This window comes from Mesoplodon bidens (assembly GCF_964165515.1).
Source record: "Mesoplodon bidens genome assembly, contig: HAP1_SCAFFOLD_49, whole genome shotgun sequence".
Taxonomy (NCBI): Eukaryota; Metazoa; Chordata; class Mammalia; order Artiodactyla; family Ziphiidae; genus Mesoplodon; species Mesoplodon bidens.
In genome coordinates this window covers 3373054-3391461 of record NW_027671810.1, presented here as the reverse complement: position 1 = coordinate 3391461, position 18408 = coordinate 3373054, and the positions used below count along the sequence as shown (strand labels likewise).

The following is an 18408-nucleotide window of genomic DNA, read 5'->3' as shown; positions in this document are numbered from 1 at the left end:
ACTAACTTCAGAAAAATAAGTGCTACAGACTTATCCTCAAGATCTCGTGAAAGTTTAATTATTTACATTTATTTTATAGTAACTTTAGTTTTGTGAATGTTGAACAATGAAGTCTTCATTTTAATTATTTGAGTCAGCCCCTCTGACTGAAGATGGTAACGGCTGACTGCAACAAAAAGCAAAATTCCCTATTCAACATTCACAAAACTGGATAAAAGAACTTTTAAGTTCTTTAGAACTGGGTTTGCGTAGTGAAAAGATTCTATAGGAAAGATGGATTTAAGGACATATATGATCCTGAGTATAAATGTGTGTGTACAAGCAAAACTTCCAGACAGTATTTCAGACACTTAAGGCAGTGGAATTGGTGAGACCCAAGTCAAGTTTCTATCAAACAGTAGAGGGGACCCAGGTAGTATCTGGGTTACCGATGGGACAAGCAGAAAATTTCATTACTGTAAATATATGAAACCATGAAAGGATGGAGTTGGAAAATAGGATGGCAGGGTAGGGCAGAGGGACCTGGAAGGCCCAGCAGGGGCGGAAGGGGTTGCTGGACTGGTGGGTGGGGGAGGGGCCGTGGACACACCCTCTCCATGTTGTCCCCTCCCCCACACTCAGAAACCCTTTGTGACTCTTCAGTGCTCTGTGATGCAGGCCTGGGACTGCTCAATAACTTCAGTAACTTCAAGCAGCCTTGTGATTCAGAAAACGGAATTCAGAAAATGGAACGCTCTCTCGTTTTTGAACAGCTTACTGACCCATGTCCGAGCTGTGACTCAACATCCTTGGATACTGACCAAAACCTCGTCGTCCTGTGCGGGTTGGGGTTGCTTCTTCTGTTCCTGTGGTACCTGGTGCGCTTGCCATTTTCATCTATCTTTAGTAAAACCAAAGACATCCGAAAGGTAAGCAGCCCTGGGTGAGCCCCCAACGGAGATTCTTTATTGTTGTTTCCATTTCTATTCCCACATTTTGTGTGTGTGTGTGTGTGCATTTTTTTATTAGTTTCTGCTTTATAACAAAGTGAATCAGTCATACATATACATCTGTTCCCACATCCCTTCCCTCAAGCATCTCCCTCCCTCCCACCCTCTCCATCCCACCCCTCCAGGCGGTCACAAAGCACCGACCTGGTCTCCCTGTGCTCTGCGGCTGCTTCCAGTGGAAGCCCATGTCCCATCTGAGTGTTTGGAGGACTCCAGGATAAAATCCCAAACAGTAATTCTGTGGCCCTGGGTTGGGTTATTTAGAGAGTTTGGGATCTCTGCAGGAGAACAGAGTTCCCCATTGCTTGATCATGCCTCACATTCTCATGTCAGGCATCACTCGACAAAGCCTTCCTTTGTGCTGGGCTGATCAGAGCAGCAATGCTGAGCCTCTGACCATAGGCTGGAGCCTGAGCTCCAGGATACAGGGTCCTATCTGAGGGACATGGACGTAACTGTTGGCCTCAGATGCTAGGCCCTCCTTGGGCAGATGACTTCTGACTGAGAATATCAAGTGTGGACCTCATAGTCGAAAGTCCTTCTTTGAGTTTGTCAAAGAAGAAAAAAATGGAAAGCATTTTAAACCTTTAAAATTGATAAAAAGAAGGAACATAAAGTTCTGTTAATTAAAAGAGAGTCATATTATTCATGGATAATGAATATCTGAGTTTCCTAGAGAAGAGTGAGAGAAATGAGCCCCAGCCCTTCATTCTTTTCTTTTGTTCTCAGCATCAGGGCAGAGCCAAGAGGAGAAGGAAAGGTGGAACACCAAAAGGTAAGGTTCTGCCTATCCCACCTGAACTCTCCAAGGGTGACCCTTCCTGCCTTTTCCAGGAGATCCAAGGTCCCTGATCTCTGAGGATGTCAACTGCTAGGTACAGTTTCTCTCAGAGACCAGAGTTCTCAGAGGAGAGGCTTGTGGGAAGGCAGTCAGAGCCTGAGACACTTCTCAGATTCCCTGCTCTGCTCATCGCTGGGCATGAAGCAGTGATGGACCTGGGCAATGGGTGTTTCCCAACAGGTGGCCAGGTGAGATGTCAAGAGTCAGAACTTCTGTGTCCTGATTTTGTAAAAGTCCTTTGACTTCCTGGATGATCAGATCCCTCTCTAAGGCAACACTGATCTCTGGGCTTCACATGGTGGTTTTGAGCATCACATGAGATAAAATGCATGTGAAAGTACTTTACAAGAAGCAACATACACATGTTAATATCATTGACCATTTGACCTCATCTACTAATTCTTGGGTCTTTCAGAGTCTAATATCCCAAGGGTTTCCCATAAGGGGACTCCTTTATTATCCCTCTGCTTCTACCTTCATTACATATAACCCACTCTCCTGGTTTCTCAGGTTGGAGATGTCACCAGACAGAAACAGAGGAGAAAACGCAGCTGATTTCTATTCTGAAAAGGTGACTCTTTCCCCTTCTTTCCTGATCCCCCCTTAGCATGTTCTATGCAATTCCAGGGATTCAGTGCAACCTGCTGTAGTCATGGCAGGGGGTAGCATAGGAATGAGTATGTGATGAAGGCCTTGAGGTGAGGGCTACTGAGCATGTTGTGAACTCATGGATGTGGAGCAATGTGAAGGGGCAGCAGGCTTCCAGTGACCCCACCCCTGCCAGGCCAGCAGGTCCCCCTTTCCTTGTTCTGGTCCTGGTTGCACCTTTGTACTTCCTGTCTTCTGCAGCACCCTGGGCCGGCACGATGACACCAGCCGCTTGCATCAACTCTTATGTCCAGACCCCTTCTGTGAGGTGTGTAATAATGCAACTGCTGAGGTCAGTCGGCTGCTACTCCCAGAGGCCCTGGAAGATTCTCCTTCCTCTCTGTCCCCGTTGGCTTCCACAGCTTCTGTGACTGAGTCATCGTTTACTCTGTCCCCTGCCTTCTCAACAGTCCCTCCAAGGGACCTAACACCAGCCTCTCTGCTTGAGCCTACCACACTGCCCACCTCCGTTCTCTCCCCTAACCCAATGACCCCCTTAGCTGACTCTTTTTCACCCTCCCCAGTGGGTCATTCTCTGGCACCAGAGCCTTTTCCTTCCTTGGATTCCAAATTCCCTGTGGACTACTCCCCACCCCAACCCCTTGCCTTTCCCCGTCTCCTACCATGTGACACTCAGACAGCAGGTCCTGTTCTCCCACGAGAGGCCACTTTGTCTCCGGATACCGTTTTCTCTCTTGACCCCACCCTTTCCCAAGATATCAACCCCTTATCAGATTTGTCCCAGGCAATGAATCACCCCGATTCTTTTGCTTGTCATCATGCACCACCAGCTCTGTCTGTTTCACCACAGCCAGACTGCACTTTATCTGTCACTCAATCTAAATCAACTGCCATCTTACTGAAGCCTGTTCCTGAGAACTCACTTCCAGAAAGCCCTGGTGTAATGTTCCAGCTAGAGGAAGATGTGGGGAAAGATCTGGGACACAGCCTAGAGAATGGCCCAAAAGATCACCTGTTGAATGACCTAAAGAGCTCTTCAGGTAAGGATCTGGGGTATGACTCTGAGAAAGACCTAAACAGTCAGATGGTGAGTCTCTCAGAGAAAAATTCAAGGGTGTCAGCAAAGAGTCTAAGTCGGAGACAACTTGAAAATGTCCTAAAAGGACATTTGAGCAAGAAGTTGGAGGACATACATGAGGGTCGGCTCCCTGAGACTGTGCGTAATTCATGGCATGCTATCAAGCAAACATTGCTTCTTTCTGTGAAATCCCACACCCGAACAAAACAGAGAAGTTTGCCCTCATCAGTGGGTGAGGCCTACCCCCTGAATACCTTCCAGGACCTGACTTTTGTTGATTCCAGTACACAACAGATGCTGGAAGCCCATATTAAAAGGTTTCATATGAGGATGTTGTGGGCCCTTCCCCGCAAGGTCCTTGAATCCATCCAGATCTTTAAATTGAAAGATGCCTCATGCCAGTCCTTGTCTCAAGCCAACTTGCCCTCCTCAACCAATGTGATTTCTGAGGCAGACTCCAAATCTGGGAGCTTCAAGTCCTTGAGAGGAAGCTCTGCATCTCTCCATGGAGACAAAGTGGGAACAACAAATTCAGCCCCTGACCTGGATCGTTCTCTCCCTGCCACCTCACCTGTGGGCAAAGGAGGACAGAGGGTCCTGAGACAACCACGCTCTGATGTCAACCGTGGGCTGGCAGAGGGTGTTCAGAGAATTAAGGATGCCAGACAGACTCGTCTGCCTCTCTCCCTCTGCATCACAGGGAAAGCAGGTCATAGACAGACTCAACTGGCCAACAGATATCCCCAAAAGCTGCTTGCAAAGCAAGCTGGGGCCAGATATGAGCCGAAGCATAAGAGTGTGCGTTCCAGTGATAAAGGAGAAATGCAACGGGGCAAAAAGGTGGAGAAGTCAGAACCTGTTTCAATGCCCAGATGGTCTAGGGAGGTATTCACGGCTGAGGAGCTTGATACTCTTCAATTAAAAACTAGTGACATGTTGGCAACTAGCAAGCCAGGGAGCTCCCAAATGATAAATGTGAATGAGAATAAAGTAGAAACTACCGTGACCACTGGAAGCCCCCCACCCAAATTACCAGTTCCCCAAGATCCTAAATCATTAGACCTTAAAGAACAACTGTTCAGTGAGTTGAACTTTAAACTGGAGAACAGGGAGCATAGCCAGGCTCAAGGCCAACCCACTGACACATCCCTTGCTTCAGATAACTTGACTTACGAGGCCTCACTGACTCATGCCCAGGGTGTCTCAGGTGGGGACATGGGAGCTTCCCAGGTGCTGCATGTCCATTTGGAGGACAGAGGAATCAGGATGGAGCAGCAGCAGGAACCTTGGGTCCCTAAGCATGCCTTAAGGAGGTGCCAGGATAAGAATTTCCCACCAACTGCAAAGAGAGTGAGCCCTCTGGAGCCCAAGGCAGAAGAGCTTGATCGAGGGGATAAAGGGTTCGGGACATCCCAACTTAGGAGGAAGCGTTTCCCTACTCAGGAGATGGTACTAGAGAAGACACTTGCGAGCAAGTCTTCCCAGATGCTATCACAGAAGGGACAGCCTCTTCCTGAAGGCCATATCAGAAAAAGAATGAAGCACTTCTTGCAATGGCTTTTTTCTGGGATAAAATACAAAAGGCAAGAAGATGCCCAGGAAAAGGGCAGCCCCATATCAACTGTGCAGAACAGAGGCCTAGTTAAAAGTAGAGCTGCCTTGACTGGGACAACTGAAGCTCAGAAAATCGCGACAGGCATCAGGAAGTTCCTAGATGAGAAACCGGGGTGTCAGTATGCAATGGATGTCACCTACTCTCAAGAGCCCCTTCCTTCCCCAGTGCAGTTTAGGAAAACTCAGCAAAAGGTGCAAGTGCAGGTCTGGACAGAGCCTGTCCAGGGGCATCCTTTCAACCACAGGGCTCCCTCCTGTAAACTGACAAATATCAAGTCCTGCCATCAAGAAGCTATCTTTGCTGGCCAGAGTTATCCTCCAAGTAGTACAAGACAGATCAGAGATAAGAAGAGACACCCCCAGAAAGTTGTGGCATTCAAGGACCAGCGACTGTGTCACAAACATCCCCCACCAGTGTCCCACAGGGAGCCTGTGCCCCATCCAAGCCCCACCCGCAGGCGTCAAGCTGGCCAGGCACCCACCACTGCGCTCAGCACTGCTGAAGGCCCTGTGTTCAGACATCTGTCTCTACTGTCTAGACAGAAAACACTTCCACAGAATTTCCAGGGATGAAGACTTCCCATCCAGAAATAACTCCTTCCTTGTAGAGATTATTGATTCTCCCCAATAAATATTTATCTAATAATAGTGTATCTTTTCTGTGTACTGTGTACTGTGTTGGGGGCATGGGTTTTGGGTAACTCAGGGCTTATGTGTAAGGGAAAGGAAGGAGATAGTTCAGCTCTTACTGACTGCTTCCTTTGGCTTTGGCTAAAAGGTGACCAGTCCTCTGGAGTTCTTGCTAAGAAATAGATATTGTGCCCCTTCCACCCCCGCCACCACCCCCGCCCCACCCCAAAGCCCATTTCCTCCCTGATGAAATTTGAGGAGGTGGGCTTTGTCTTCTGCCGCGTAGCTTAGCCTTACTGAAAATGTATAGCAGCCCACATATCCCTCCTCACTGAATGTTTTATATCCTTTAGAGAAGTAGGGGAGATAGGTCTTTTATACCTGAGGAGCATTAAGTACAGGTATACTTTCTGAAAATAATGCTGAAGAAGAAATAACAGCTTAATCATTATTTAGAACTCAGTGACCAGAGGCTCCTAGAGGGGGCTGAACCCTGAATGGCACTATTTGGGCGGAGGTGCTGCTCTACTGGACCCTGGGCTACTTGCCGTAGGGTCCAGGAACAGCACAGCAGCTGCTTAAGAATCTGTTATGTGGGTCATGTTAATGTATCTGGAGAGCATACTTTAAACTTGATATGGAGGTTTCCTTACTAGAAAGGCACCCTGGGGAAGTGGTTCCCCTCCCGGGATATTTTTTCAGGCTGCTCAGTTGATGACTGGTTTTTTTTTGCAGAGGAAATACACCACTCAGCTGTCAGTGGTAGGAATGTTGACCAGGCAGCCACCTACCTCCCAGGGTAAAATACAGCTGAGAGTAATCAAAAGATGTCTTAAAGTGAGTGGGAAAGAAAGAAAAAGTGAAGGGAAAGAATGTCCTTACTGGTGGAACAAAGTTCATGCCTCATCATTCCCATATTCTAACCCTGTCCTGCTCCCCCATTCCTCAGTCTGATCCAAGCACCATGTCCTTGAGGCTGACCAGAGAACTGCACGGCACACTGATGCCTTATATCAAAAAGGCATGGGGGTGTCTTTGAGTACTAAAACAGTATCTCCAAGGATGTCATCAATATGGCATCCCCCTCTTTGGGGAAGGTGATCATGGTGCTTTCCTTCCATCTATGCTTGATGGGAATATACAAGATATTGCCCTTAGTGTGTACAGTTCACCAATCAAGATGAAGGTGCCACCACTGATATTAATAGCCTTGGTGGAGCCGTGGTACACCTCCCCAGAATACCTGCAGCTCAGGAACCAGAGGTGAGTCCTAGACTATGCACTGGGGTTATCAGACATTTGGGGGCTTAGCATGGACCTCCTGTTTTTGGCCAAGGCTGCACACATACCCACCCTTACAGTGAGGTCTAGAGGGAAGGCAACTCTACTTGTACAGACTGGGACTCAAAAATAGGGTGAGTATCCTAGAGAGCACCTGAGGTAGTTTTTCCAGAAAGACTTATGGATACTGGGTGTTAAAACAAAAAAACAAAAATAGATGTCCACTACAGCCTTCTCTCACTACTTTTATTTTCTTATCCAGAGTTATGACATTGATCCTACAATATCTGAAGCTTATGGTCACACAGAGAAGGCAGATTCCGTGGAGCCCCCGGGAGAGGGACAAAAGGTGGGAGGGGGCCCAGGGTGGGGAACATGAAGAGGTGAGGAGTGGTGGAGGGCTCTAACCTCCATGTGGATTGACCTATCAGTAACCCAGCTTCCCTGTTCCTACATCATCTCATTTTTACTTCCATTCCAGTGCAGTCACTGCCACACTGTAGAGCTTATTACCAGGAACACTTCTGCCATCTGGAATAATACAGTCTGACATTCCACCCTTTGGCCTCATCCTCCATCCTCCCAGCTTATATACTACTTGTTAATTTTTCAACTTTAGGTCGTTTTTCCACTTACTCTTCCTCTATCCACCAAGCTCTTGTTTTCTTTTTCTCTCTCTCCAAGGTAGGCTTGGTGGTCTATCAGGTAAGCAACATTTAAAAAGCTCCACTACAAATAGGTCCCATCCAATCACCTTGAATCCTTCCCGTCTGGCAAAATCCCCTATCTCTGCCTTTTCCAGAAATACCTTCCCATAAGTAGCTGATGACTATTGGATTAAATCTCACAATCAAGTCTACTGATGCCATGATAAATTCAGCCCTCATGCTACCTGGAAATAATGCAGCCATTCCACAAATTCTTATTCCATGCTTACTAACATGTGAACAAAACAAATGGAACTTAGGTCACTGTTTCCTTAGTCCATTTTCTCTCCAGTGCTACTCAAATCTATTTCAAATCTCCTTCACTTTTCTCAAATTTAGGCCATCTCCACTTGCTCAGCAGATGTGCCAAACCACCATTCACAGAGGAACTAGAAGTCATGATATGGGAAATTTTCATCAAAATCCTTAAAAAAAAATTTCCCATTCCTCCTTTCCTTCTTCCTTCCTGTTATATGGAAAGAAGTTTCTTTCCCAACGTCAAAGGAATTACACTTCCTGAAATTTCCTTATTGAGAGATAGCTAAACTCTAGTCTTGATGGACTGATCACCCTGGCCAGGTATCCTTTTGCTCCCTCCCTCTCCTTATGAGTCACTCTACATCTTTTATTATTTTTAAAGCTTTTTAGTAAAAAATGTTTAAACATGCACGAAAGCAGACAGAACAATGTAACCTCCCATACACCCCTCACCCAGCTTTCACAGGTATCATTTGGCATGTGTGATACATCCCATCTTTTACACTATGATTAAAGTGCAAAAGCCCATTTAAACACCTTGTCATCTATCTCTTAAGACATATGCTATGTGCCCACGTCAGAGCTCTCACATTTCTTTGATACTTATCACCTGTGGTACACAGTTATTCACAACAGATGTACACAGCATTGGTGACAAAAAAGCATTGTGCTTTAGAGCCTCTGGCAATCAGTTCTGCTCTGCCTTTTAGTCAACCCTAAGGAGTCATTTGAATGAATTCCTCCCTCAACCCCATATAAGAAGTAATCTTACAGGTCAAATTCAGTGCACAATATTGCTTTCCCTTAATCACACAGTAACTATAACATGCAGAGAGCATAGAAGTAGTAAACTGGGTATGTTGATAAAGACTTGACATTACTATATGTGTTTTCAAATATTTACAAGAAAATATTTTTCCTGTCACATAGTTAAAATGAGCTATTGTGTTCCGAGTTAAACACAGTAGATAAAACACACTTGTTTATCTTCTCTCTTTCCCCAAATGCCATTAAAAGCAAGAGTAGATGAAAAAAAAAAGTAAGAGTAGGTGAAAAGAGGTTCAACATCTCTGGCCCTCAGGGAAATGAAAACCAAAGCCACTATGATATAACACTTCACACACACAAGAATGACGAGAAACACAAAGTCAGATTAAAACAAGTGTTGGTGAGAATGCGGAGAAACTGGAACCCTGATACACTGCTTGTGGGAATGAAAAATGGTGCAGCTGTTTTGGAAAACAGTCTGGCAGCGCTTCAAAATGTTAAACATAGAATTACTATGTGACCCAGCAACTCCACTTCTAGGTACGTACTCAAGAGAAATGAAAACATATGTCCACACAAAAACTTGTAAACAAATGTTCAAAGCAGTATTATTCATGAGTTAAAAGGCAGAAACAACCCAAATGTCCATCAACTGATAAATGGGTAAATAAAATATGGTATATCCATGCAGTGTAATACTTTTGGCGTTAAAAAGCACTGATACATGCTACAACATGGCTGAACCTTGAAAACATGCTAAGTGAAAGAAGCCAGTCACAAATAACCACGTATGATTCCATTCATGTGAAATATTCAGAATAGGGAAGCCAAGAGAGGACAGAAAGTAGATGAATGGTTGCTTAGAGCTGGGAGATGAAGGGTGGCGGGTTAAATAGCTCAAGGTTACGGGGTTCTTTCTGAAGTCATGAAAATGTTTTTAAAATTGTGATGCACATATCTGTGAGTATACTAAAAATCCTGGAATTACACACTTTCAATGAGTAAATTGTATGGTATGTGAACTATATCTCAATAAAACTATTCAAACAAAGGATTTAAAAAGAATAAGTGGTTAAGGATGACTAGAAGGAGAGAGGATACAACAAAAGATGTCAACACATTTTTGGAAGATGGAAATCTGGTGGAGGAATGGTAACTGGTGAGCAGAGCAGATGAAGTGCTGGCAAACCAATTCACACCACAAAACGCCAGAAGACGGATGACCTGGTGGCACCAGATCAGAAAAATTAGGGGTTCCATGCTGTAAACACGTTGATTTTTTTCCTTCTTTTTTTTGTATTGTGTTTAATTAAAAAAAATTTGTTGGTGGGGAGGGTGTGGTGCTCTTCTTCAGCATTTTGTAAAATCCTGTTGAAATGTGCAGAGGGTCCCAGGTTTCTTGCCTGAGACAGAATGTGAGATAACTTTTGAAGCTGGCATTACACATTTCTGGGGTTTGGGTATGGTGATGGTGGTAGCTGCAAGAATCAAAGGCAGAAATCCCAAAGTTTAGGTAAAATCCAGGACAGCAGGCAATGGTCCATTTTTTAAATGTATTTATTTGAAAATAACTAAACTTGTGGAAAAGATGCATGGATGGTAAACACTATGTACCCTTTATCCAGACTTACCTACTAACATTTTGACCCATTTGAGATCTCTCTCCTCTCTCTGTCTCTGTTTCTGTCTCCTTCCCTTCCTGCCTCCACTCTCTCTATATATGAATACACACACACACACACACACATATATGAAAAATATGCATACATTTCTGAATATTTGAAAATACATTTCATGCACCATGCACCTTCTCCTTGAATATTTCATTGTGTATTTAAGAAAAAGAAGATTCTCTTACATACAGTACAGTTAGTTTTCCCCTTCAGTAAATTTAACAATGACATAAAACTTTTAACTAATCTCCCATTCATATTCCATTTTTGTCAATTTATTGAGTAATGTCCTTTGTGGCTTTTTTTCAAAACCTCCATTACAGGATTCAGAATCACAGACTGCATTTAGTTGTCATGTGTTTTTAGTCTCCTTTAATCTGGATCAGTGTTTCTCAGTCTTTCTTTTTTTATGACAAGGCCACTTCTTGAAGAATATATTTGATGTGTCATTTTTATGACCCCTTCTATCCTGGAAATTCTTTTGGTGGAGCTTATATTGCTCAGACTTTAGAGGATGTTTTTACAGTTGTGAATCCTAGGGACCTCAGGGACAGTCAGGACCAAACTTTCTATAAAAAAAAAAATACCAGAGATACAAAGATATGTGGAGGGGTTTTTCTGAACAGATACACCTCCTGCAGTCAAGGGAGGAAGGTATGTGAGATGGAGTGGGCTTGAAATGGACCCTCCTTTTGGGTACAGACAACAGTGGAGCTGTGGATGCAGGAGAAGACAGGTAAAGAAAGGAGCTGTCATTATTAGTATCCTCCTCATAGGGGAGGGAGAGAATTAGGTATCTGGGGTCAAGACTGATTCATCAGACTCAACGAGGGAATACAGGCAAGCAAAGTAAGGAAATGACACAGCTTAATTTCAGCAGTTTATAATCTAAATAATGAAGGCATAAGGGCTACAACTATTAAATGACTAGCACGGGGAGATAAAATAAATACATATACACATCAACAAAAATGACATCATTGTTTAAAAAGGTATGGAGATGCCAACAGGAATTTTGGTGGCAAGTAAGAAAGTAGATGGGGAAAAAATCATAAAACTTTTCATAGAAGAAGTAACCATGAGTGTGATTCCAAAAAGCTAAAACGTATTGCTAAATATTGTGCTCATTAGAAGTTATGTTAAAGAGAAGCCCACTCCTTAAATCAGGGTGTGTTTGGTCCTTCGGGTTGTGTTCTGTAAAATAAAGAAAAAAATTTTAAATGTTTTGAGAGGGATTTTTCAGAAGAGGGAGCAAGCAGCAGGATGAGACACTGTATGGCTGGAGGAGGCTAGATTTGAGAACCTTAGGGGGCTAAATAGCCGAAGAGGGATTTTAGGAAAAAAAGAACTACTAAAGCTTTTTAAGTTGTTTGCCATAGGTTCATGGGTGTGCCATGCCCTTGTTTCCCTTTTTGTCATGCTTCCTGTTCACTGGTACAGGCTACTCTGCACTCTTACACTTTTTGGTGAATGTGAATTCTTTTGAGGAGATATGGGGGCGTATATTTCTTCTGACTATGTTTCTGGCTTCATACAGGTGAGAACACATTATGTATGAGGGGAAGCTGTAGTTGAAGGCTTGGAGGTAAAAATCCCTTGGCATAGAAGAGTTTTAAATATTATGTGGGGTCCAAAGGTAGATCACCAAGCAGCAAAAGGGTCTCAGGTAATATCTGGGTAACGTGTGGTATAAATAGAAATTTTCACTAAGGTAAATATATGGTATGTAAATGTGTGGGTTGGAAGGTGGGTTAGAGGTATCTAAAGGGCCCTGGAGGGATGGATAGATCTGCTGGGTTGGATGGTGGGGGAAGGACTGTGGGGTTATCTCTCTTGTGTTGTCCCCTCCCCCACCCTCAAGAACCTTTGGTGTTTCTGCTTAACCTCTGTAATGTGGGCCTAGAACTCTAGTCTAGAATGTGCACTTTCAATGCCCAGATGCTTGAGGCAGCAATGCACTTCTGATGATCTGGACCATCTTCTTTGTCTGAGGAGCCTTACTGCACCATGGCTGAGCTCCAGCTCAACTTCCTAGGTTTTCCCATCCTTGCCTTTGTGTATTGGGTGGGGCTCCTTCTTCTGGCACTGTGCTACCTAAGGAGGAATTCATGTTTCCCAATATTTTGGAAACAGGGAGAAATCGGTCAGGTCAGCAAACCAGAGTCCCTCAAAGATATTAAATCTTTTCAAATAGATGCATTCAATGGTATCAGTTTCCCTCTAAGTACTGCTTTTTCTGCAGCTCACAAATTTTGACAAGTTGTATTTTAATTTCCATTTAGTTTAAAATATTTTTCTCTTGATAGTTCTTCCTTGACCCATGTTTTAGTAGCATGTTGTTTACTCTCCAAACATTTTGGCATTTCCAGCTATTTTTCTGTAATTGATTTCTAGTTTAAGTCCATTATGGTCTGAAAATATACTTTGTATGATTTCTATTTTATATTTGTTAAGGTGTGTTTTGTGGCCCAAAATGTGGTTTATTTTGGTCAGTGCTCCATGTGTGCTTGAGAAGAATGAATATTCTGTTGTTGGATGAAGTATTCTACAAATGTCAATTAGATCAAGTTGATTGATGGTGCTGTTTAGGTCAACTATATCCTTACTGATTTTCCGCCTGCTGAATCTGTCCATTTCTCATAGAGGGGTGTTGAACTCTCCAAAAATAACAGTGGATTCACCTAATTCTCCTTGCAGTTGGACCAGTTTTTGCCTCATATTTTGACAGTCTGTTGTTAGATTGTACACGTTAAGGATTCTTGTGTCTTCTTGGAGAGTTGACCCCTTTGTTGTTATGTACTGCCCCGCTTTATCCCTCATAACTTTCCTTGCTCTGAAGCCTGCTTTGTCTGAAATTAATATAGTTCCTCCTGCTTTCTTTCATCAGTGTTACCATGGTACAGTTTTCTCTTTCCCTTTACTTTTAATCATCTGTGTCTTTATATTTAAAGTGGGTGTTTTGTAGACAACAAATAATTGGATCTTGTTTTATCCACTGACAGTCTGTCTTTTAATTGGTGAATTTAGAACACTTACATTTAGTGATTTTTTTATATAGTTGGATTAATATCTGCCATATCTGTAACTGTTTAGTATTTATTATGTGTATTCTTTTTTTCTTCTTCTCTTTTTCTGCCTTTTCTGATTTTAAACAAGCACTTTATATGATTCCATTTCTCTCTTCTCTTAGCATGTCAAGTATTCTTCTTTAGAAAATATTTTCATGGTTGCCCATGAATTTGTAATATACATTTACAACTAATCTAAGGCCACTTTTATATAGAACATTATACCACTTCATAGGTAGTGCAGGTTCCATTATAACAGAGTTCCCAATTCCCCCCTCCTGTCCCTTGTAACACTGATGTCATTTATTTCACTTATCCATGTACTATAATCACCCCATACACTATCATTAGTATTATTAGGTCAACTGAGAATAAGAAAAATAAAAGTTTTGTTTTACCTTCATTTATTCCTTCTTTTCCCTTCCTTTATGTAGAGCTGAGTTGTCCTTTTCCTTCTCCTTGAAGAACTTTTTAAACATTTATTCCAGGGCAAATCTGCTGCTGATGAGTATCTCAGTTTTTGTTTGAGAAAGTTTTTATTTCTCCTTCACTTTTGAAGGATAATTTCACTAGGCACAAAGTTCTAGGGTGATTTTTTTTTTCTTGCAACACTTTAAATATTTCACTCAATTCTCTTCTTGCTTGCATGGTTTGTGATAAGCCCATAATTCTTATCCTTGTTCCTTTAGAGGCAGGATATTACTTTCTTCTGTATTCTTTCAAGATTTTATCTTTCAGCTTCCTACAGTTTTAATAAAATATGTCCAGGTATAGACTTTCTTCGTATTTACATGCTTGGTGTTCTCTGAGCTCCCACAATCTATGGTTAATCCGTCATTAATTTTGGAAAATCCTGGGCTGTTATTTCTTCAAATATTTCTTATTCTCTCTTCTCTCTTTCTTCTCCTTTTGGTATTTCAATTACATGTATATTACACATTTTGAAACTGTCTCACAGTTCTTGGATATTCTGAGTTAAAGGTTTTTTTAAAAATTCTTTTTCTCTTTGCATTTCAGTTTGCAAAGTTTCTACTGACATATTTTCAAACTCACTTACTCTTTCCCTGGCCATAGGCAATATACAGATGAGCCAATTAAAAGCATTCTTTATTTCTGTTATAGTGTTTTTGGTTTCCAACATTTCCTTTTGATTCTTTCTTAGAGTTTCCCTCTCTCTGCTTATTACTCATCTGTTCTTGCATGTTTCTGCTTTTTCCATTAGAGCCCTTAACATGAAACGATGGTTATTTTGGATTCCATGTATGACAATTCAAAAATCTCTGTCATATCTGAATGTGGATCTGATGCTTGCTTTATCTATTCAGACTGTTTTTTCTTGCCTTTTTATCATACCTTGTAATTTCTTGTTGAAAAGCCAGACATAATGTATTGGGTAATAGGAACTGAAGTAAACAGACCTCAGTGTGAAGTTTTATGTTAATCCAGGTAGGTGTTGGTTGTGTTTAATATTTACTGTAGCTGTATATGTCAGAGACTTCAATTTCCTATAGTGTCCTTGTTTTCATCTCCCTTGGTGTCTTCAGATTCCCCTAAGTCTCCTCCTTATATAGAGCCTATGCCTTGCAGCTTTTCGGCTATGATCCTCTGTTACCATACTGGAGCCCTGTTGATGTGGTAGTAAGGTGCTGGGGGGGAGGGGATATGATTAAATCTGTCGTTTAGTGGTCCTGTGTCCCTGGGTTATTCACAGATGTTTCTAACTCTTTTCTCTCTTTCTTTCTTTTCACTTTTTAGAAGAGATAAGAAAGCTAGAGGGAACTGGAGTTGGCTAACTTCCCTTCTCCCATGTGGGATAAGTCTCTGGTAGTCTTTTCCTCTGCGGAGTAAGCTTCTGTTATGGAGAACATTCAGGGGATATTTCAGAATGTTTTCAAAATTGTTACTTTTCTTCCCATTCCCACACTCCTCCACCAGAAACATCAGAATTTTTCATGGCTCTTCACTGTGAGAACCTGGTGGGGTTCCCATAGGCGAAACTCATGAATAGGTGGAGGCCCCCCTAACATAATAACCCTAGGAGTTTCTCGCTCTCATGTTAGCCCATGTGCATCCTCTAGCAATTTGTCAAAGGGTCCTTTTAAGTGTTCCTATCAATTTATGGCTCCAGTGGCCTCTGCTTCAGGTAAGCTGACCTCAACTGTGATTCTCTGCATTCACCCTCTATGAAGATTTTGGAGTGATTTGCCCTGTGACCTTAATTCTCTAATGCTACAAGAAAAGTCACTGACTTTCAATTGGTTCAGATTTTGCTTCTTCTAAAGACTGGAGTAATGACTCTCAAGCTCTTTAAGTGTTGGAGCTGGAACCAAAAGTTGCCTCTCAAAGAATGATTCTTTATTTTCTTGTTCCCCTGCTCACATTTCTCAGTGAGATTGGTTGGGTCAGAGAGACACCTAAGATAGGAAGTTCAAGGAGAGGATAGAACATCATAGGCCAGGCAGGGCCAGTAGTTCTGGGGGGACTAAGGCTTCCAGTAGAAGCCCATGGCCTATCTGAGTGTTTGGAGATTCCAGGATAAAATCCAAAGCATAACTTTGCGGCCCTGGGTTGGGTTATTTAGAGAGTTTGGGATTTCTGCAGGAGAACAGAGTTCTCCATTGCTTGATCATGCCTCACGTTCTCACGTCAGGCCTCACTCGACAGAGCCTTCCTTTATGGTGGGCTGATCAGAGCAACAATGCTGAGCCTCTGACCATAGGCTGGAGCCTGAGGGACATGGACGTGACTGTTGGCCTCAGATACTAGGCCCTCCTTGGGCAGATGACTTCTGACTGAGAATATCAGGTGTGGACCTCATAGATAAAAGTCCTTCTTTGAGTTTGTCCAGAAGAAAAAAATCGAAAGCATTTTAAACCTTTAAAATTGATAAAAGGAAGGAACATAAAGTTCTATTGGTTCCGGAAGATCCCACATACCACGGAGCAACTAAGCCCGTGTGCCGAAACTACTGAGCTTGCGCTCTAGAGCCGGTGCACCACAACTACTGAAGCCCGCGCACCTAGAGCCCATGCTCCGCAATGAGAAGCCACCGCGATGAGAAGCCCACACACTGCAACAAAGAGTAGCCCCCACTCTCCACAACTAGAGAAAGCTTGCGTGCAGCAACGAAGACCCAACACAAAGCCAAAAATAATAAATAAATAATTCTTTTTAAAAGTAAGCAGTTATGAGCTGCTATAAACCTACTGTTTCTTTACTTGATTTAAATGAATTTAATTCTTTAAATAACTGAGCAGGTAGAGAATTTAGACTCAGCCATTATTAGAGGTACTTTATACAACCAAAGTGGTATAAAAACCCTGTAACATGAAAGTGTTGTGGAGGTCCTTCTGGTCTTCTGAGACCGGGACTCCTGTACATTTATGTCCCATTTATAAATGTTCCTGTATAATGTTTGGGATGTTGAAATATTTGATGAGATAGATACACCATGCCTATTACATGCCTTCGATATACCTCTCTCAACTACATCCCTCTAATGAGTTGGTGCAGCTCCAAGGCTCTATCCAGTAACAAGGTAGTGTCAGGCAGTGCTTGTTGTACTCACTGGTTTTTAATCCTCCAACTGCCTTGTAATCTCCTCCTTCACACCTTGATGCTTAGAAATGGCATATTTCCTGAGGAAAAGGTTTCTAGGGAGTCCTGGATACTTGCTTGAAATGGGGACAGGAGGATGGAGGAACAGAAGGGAAGATATAGGGAAGATGAACGGATTTTTTTATATAAATTTTTCTGCCATAAAAACTATAGGTACCAAGCAAAGCAATCAGGGAAATTTATATTCATGCATTAATTGACCACTTACAACGATGAGTAGATAGAGAACATTAGGTAGATTAAGTAAGTATCTAGGAGGTAAAATGGATAAGATTGATAAATGGATAGGATATAGTGGCTGATGCGAGAGGTTGAACTCAAGGATTATTGTTAGGTGCCTGGTTTATACAACTGGGTGAATGGTGTCACTACACACTAACACAAATGAAAATGAAGGAGGAGAGATTCGGTAGTTTAGGGAGACCATGAGTATTTAGCTTTATGTATATTTTAAATGAACAGATTTAGATGTTAAATAGGCAACTGGATTTACAGAATTCAGATTAGAGGTCTCAGGTACACAAATGTCCAAACTTTATGGAGTTGGTAACTGAAGCTGTGTGTTTCTGTGAAATCATATTATGAGTTCTAGAGTGAGGGGACATAATGGCCTAGAACTGAATTTTGAAGAATTTCAACATTTCATGTCTGAGGAGAAGGATACGCACCTGCAAAGAAGATAGAGAATGAACTGCTGCAGAGATTAGAGGAAAACCAGAGGAGTTTTTGGGTCAAGGAAAATCAAGTCTCAAAGACAGAAGCAAATCCTACTTACAGGTCAAGTAAGTAGGAGATAAAATTTTCACATCGCATCCATGGATTTGGAAATAACTTATGAAGTACCTTTTTATTGGAGTAATAAAAGATGGATTCTATTGGGAGTGGATTGAAGCATGAGAAGGAAGTAATAAAGGGAAGATATCAAATATAGATAAACATTTTTAAACAGCTTTATAAAGGTACAACTGATGCACAAAAAATGGCACATGTTTAATGTATACTATTTGATGAGTTTGGACATATGCATAAACCCATGAGACAATTAACACAATCAAGGTAATAGACATATCTGTCCCCTCCAAAAGCTTGTGTCCCATTTTTTCTGTGTGTGGTAAGAACACTTAACATGAAATCGACCCTCTTAACTAATTTTAAGTGCTTAACACTATTGTTAACTACAGACACTATTTGTACAGCACATTTCTCGAATTTATTCATCTTGTATAACTGAAAATTCATACCTGCTGAACAACAGCTCCCCATTTCTCCCTTTC

General features: G+C 42.2%; 2 protein-coding genes across 2 annotated transcripts in view; one reads left to right on the top strand and one right to left on the bottom strand.

Moving 5' to 3' along the window:
- Positions 1 to 381: 381 nt before the first annotated feature.
- LOC308611005 (transducin-like enhancer protein 1) overlaps positions 382 to 18408 on the bottom strand; it is a 240702-nt gene continuing 222675 nt past the window's right edge. Inside the window, exon 5 of the mRNA XM_081259956.1 lies at positions 382 to 880. Within this exon, the coding sequence (XP_081116082.1) occupies positions 719 to 880 (162 nt within the window). The 3' untranslated portion in view covers positions 382 to 718. The remainder of the gene's footprint in view (positions 881 to 18408) is intronic.
- The window catches only part of LOC308610996 (E3 ubiquitin-protein ligase RLIM-like), a gene marked incomplete at both ends in the record, with an annotated part of 72155 nt that continues 55739 nt past the window's right edge, over positions 1993 to 18408 (top strand). Inside the window, 5 exons of the mRNA XM_081259949.1 lie at positions 1993 to 2018; positions 2680 to 3001; positions 6711 to 6782; positions 6920 to 7024; positions 7305 to 7391. Coding sequence (XP_081116075.1) covers positions 1993 to 2018; positions 2680 to 3001; positions 6711 to 6782; positions 6920 to 7024; positions 7305 to 7391 — 612 coding nt within the window. The remainder of the gene's footprint in view (positions 2019 to 2679; positions 3002 to 6710; positions 6783 to 6919; positions 7025 to 7304; positions 7392 to 18408) is intronic.